Source organism: Parasteatoda tepidariorum, chromosome 9 (genome assembly GCF_043381705.1).
Source record: "Parasteatoda tepidariorum isolate YZ-2023 chromosome 9, CAS_Ptep_4.0, whole genome shotgun sequence".
In the NCBI taxonomy this organism is placed as follows: Eukaryota; Metazoa; Arthropoda; class Arachnida; order Araneae; family Theridiidae; genus Parasteatoda; species Parasteatoda tepidariorum.
In genome coordinates, this window is record NC_092212.1 from 5,256,820 (window position 1) to 5,258,950 (window position 2,131).

General features: G+C 34.2%; 1 protein-coding gene across 1 annotated transcript in view; it reads right to left on the reverse strand.

Annotated features, from left to right (window-relative positions):
- Positions 1-1,161, reverse strand: part of LOC107438374 (fibropellin-1-like) — a gene marked incomplete at its 3' end in the record, with an annotated part of 19,935 nt that extends 18,774 nt beyond the window's left edge. Inside the window, 1 exon segment of the mRNA XM_071185321.1 lies at positions 1,116-1,161. Within this exon segment, the coding sequence (XP_071041422.1) occupies positions 1,116-1,161 (46 nt within the window).
- Positions 1,162-2,131: the final 970 nt, after the last annotated feature.

The following is a 2,131-nucleotide window of genomic DNA, read 5'->3' on the forward strand; positions in this document are numbered from 1 at the left end:
TGTTAAATCGCGAAATTCGGTAAATAGGTATTCGTTAAACCGGAGTTTGACTTTATTAATAAATTGAGATTATTAGAAAACAGGATTATTTCTTATTAGTAACCTGCAATACTGTTTAAAAGAAAACTTTTCATTTAGTTATCTAAGTTTAACTGACCTAAATTATATGAATTTTATTGACCACTATACATAAATAACCTTAACAAATGTACTAAAGTCCCATATTGAAAATAAGTGCGTGAATGTTATGTAAAAATATTATCTGTTTATGAAAATGAAACAAATTTTTTAGGACAACCACTGCGACGAATCTCAACCAGAAAGTGTGGATTAACAGAAGTTTTGATCTAATCAGAATTTTAATCTAATTTCTTTTCCTGCTTAAATGCATCCAATAATGAAACTGTTTTAAACCTTTCTTCTTTCTCTGCCGCAAAATTTGTAAATATTTCCATTTGGACTTAAATTTTTTCTAATGTGACAGTAAGCGTATTTGCTTTTATACTAAATAGATTATACGAGGAGAGATTAACGAAGAAAATTAAGAAAAATAACAATAAGTTTTATATCAATTAGTATTAATACAATATTCAAAAGCACTCGTCCTTACGGATATAATCGTGGGAACTGATGGCGAGAATATATCTTATTTCCTTATTTTTTCGACTTTTTATTTTTTATTTACTATTTTTTATTTATTATATTTTTTTATTTATTATATTTTTTTATTTATTATTTTTTTATTTATTATATTTTTTATTTATTATATTTTATTTATTATATACGACTTTTTATTTATATCTACCTATCCACGAAGTTACACTAAATAGACCATTAACTGTCTTGCCTGCTTTCGAACGAGACAATACACAATAGCATTTTGGTACGGTACATTTATTTACGTCACACTAGAGATCCATAATGGACTATTGGCGACGGTCTGCTGAAGACTACTGAGGATGATTCGGAGACAGCATACGTACATCACATCCTGTTTAACAGGGAGGACGCATTCACACACCGTCCATCCATCCGTAGATCATAATTTTGATCTGAGTCTGAGCACGATCAATCTCCGATCCAGTACCTCTAGTATCTTGACTTGCATCTTTTACCAGTATCTTGACTTGTTATGAGAGCTTGGAGGACTACCCCGGACATATTTAGCATGCAGTAACCATTTTGTATGCTGGGGTTACTGCGGCCGGCGGGTTCACAATAATTTGGACATGGGCAGCACCCTACCAGCCATGCTATCTCGGCCCCCAATAATGTTTTGGAGTGTAAAATATAGAAGTTTTGCAGTGGGACCTTTTGTGATTTAAGAACTTTTTTGAAATTGTTCAACGTCTCCAACACTCTGATCCTAATAGATTGCATTCCTATTTTAGTGGCCCCGCAATGGACTGATTGTTCCCAGAAGAACACCGAAGTCATTCATCACTGACTGTGGTCAGTGTGTGTGTGCTCGTGATCACTTTGATCAGCCTGCAAAGGGACCGAAGGTTTGTGGTATTAACCATTCCGTCCTGATATTGTATTAATAGTTCGTTAAACCATTCCGTCCTGAAGTGCTCGACTTCACGCGCAGGTCATCGGGCTACCGAAGCAATGGAACCATTCCCTCTGCAGAGGATCAAGATTGCGAAGTCATGTCCTCGGATCATTCCCAAGGATGTTTCACAAACCTCCGCCAATAGCCCATGATGCAGCTTTAGCGCGACGTATCTTCCTTTTGGATGTAGTCGGTTCCAATTATAATGAAAGCTTTAATTTCATTTAAAATTTCTTAACTAAACTAAGGAAATGCGAATTGTTGACTATTTTTATATTTAAGAAAAGGATAAACAGAAGAGCGGAACGAATAAAGCGGACAAATTTGAAAATCACGAACGACTCTGCGCATGAAAAAACCACAAGTACTCTTACCGGGGAGCAATTTTCCAATCCAGCATCTTTTTAATCACACTATCTCCTGATTGGCATTTTATTAAATGAAAAAAAAATTTTTGATTCTTTTTTGTAGTTCTGATAATGCATTTTAAAGAGAATAAGAATTGCACTGAAACTGGAATCAATTATAGCCTAAAGGAAAATCTCCAAAATAATATTGTGAAAACCAAGGTTTTAT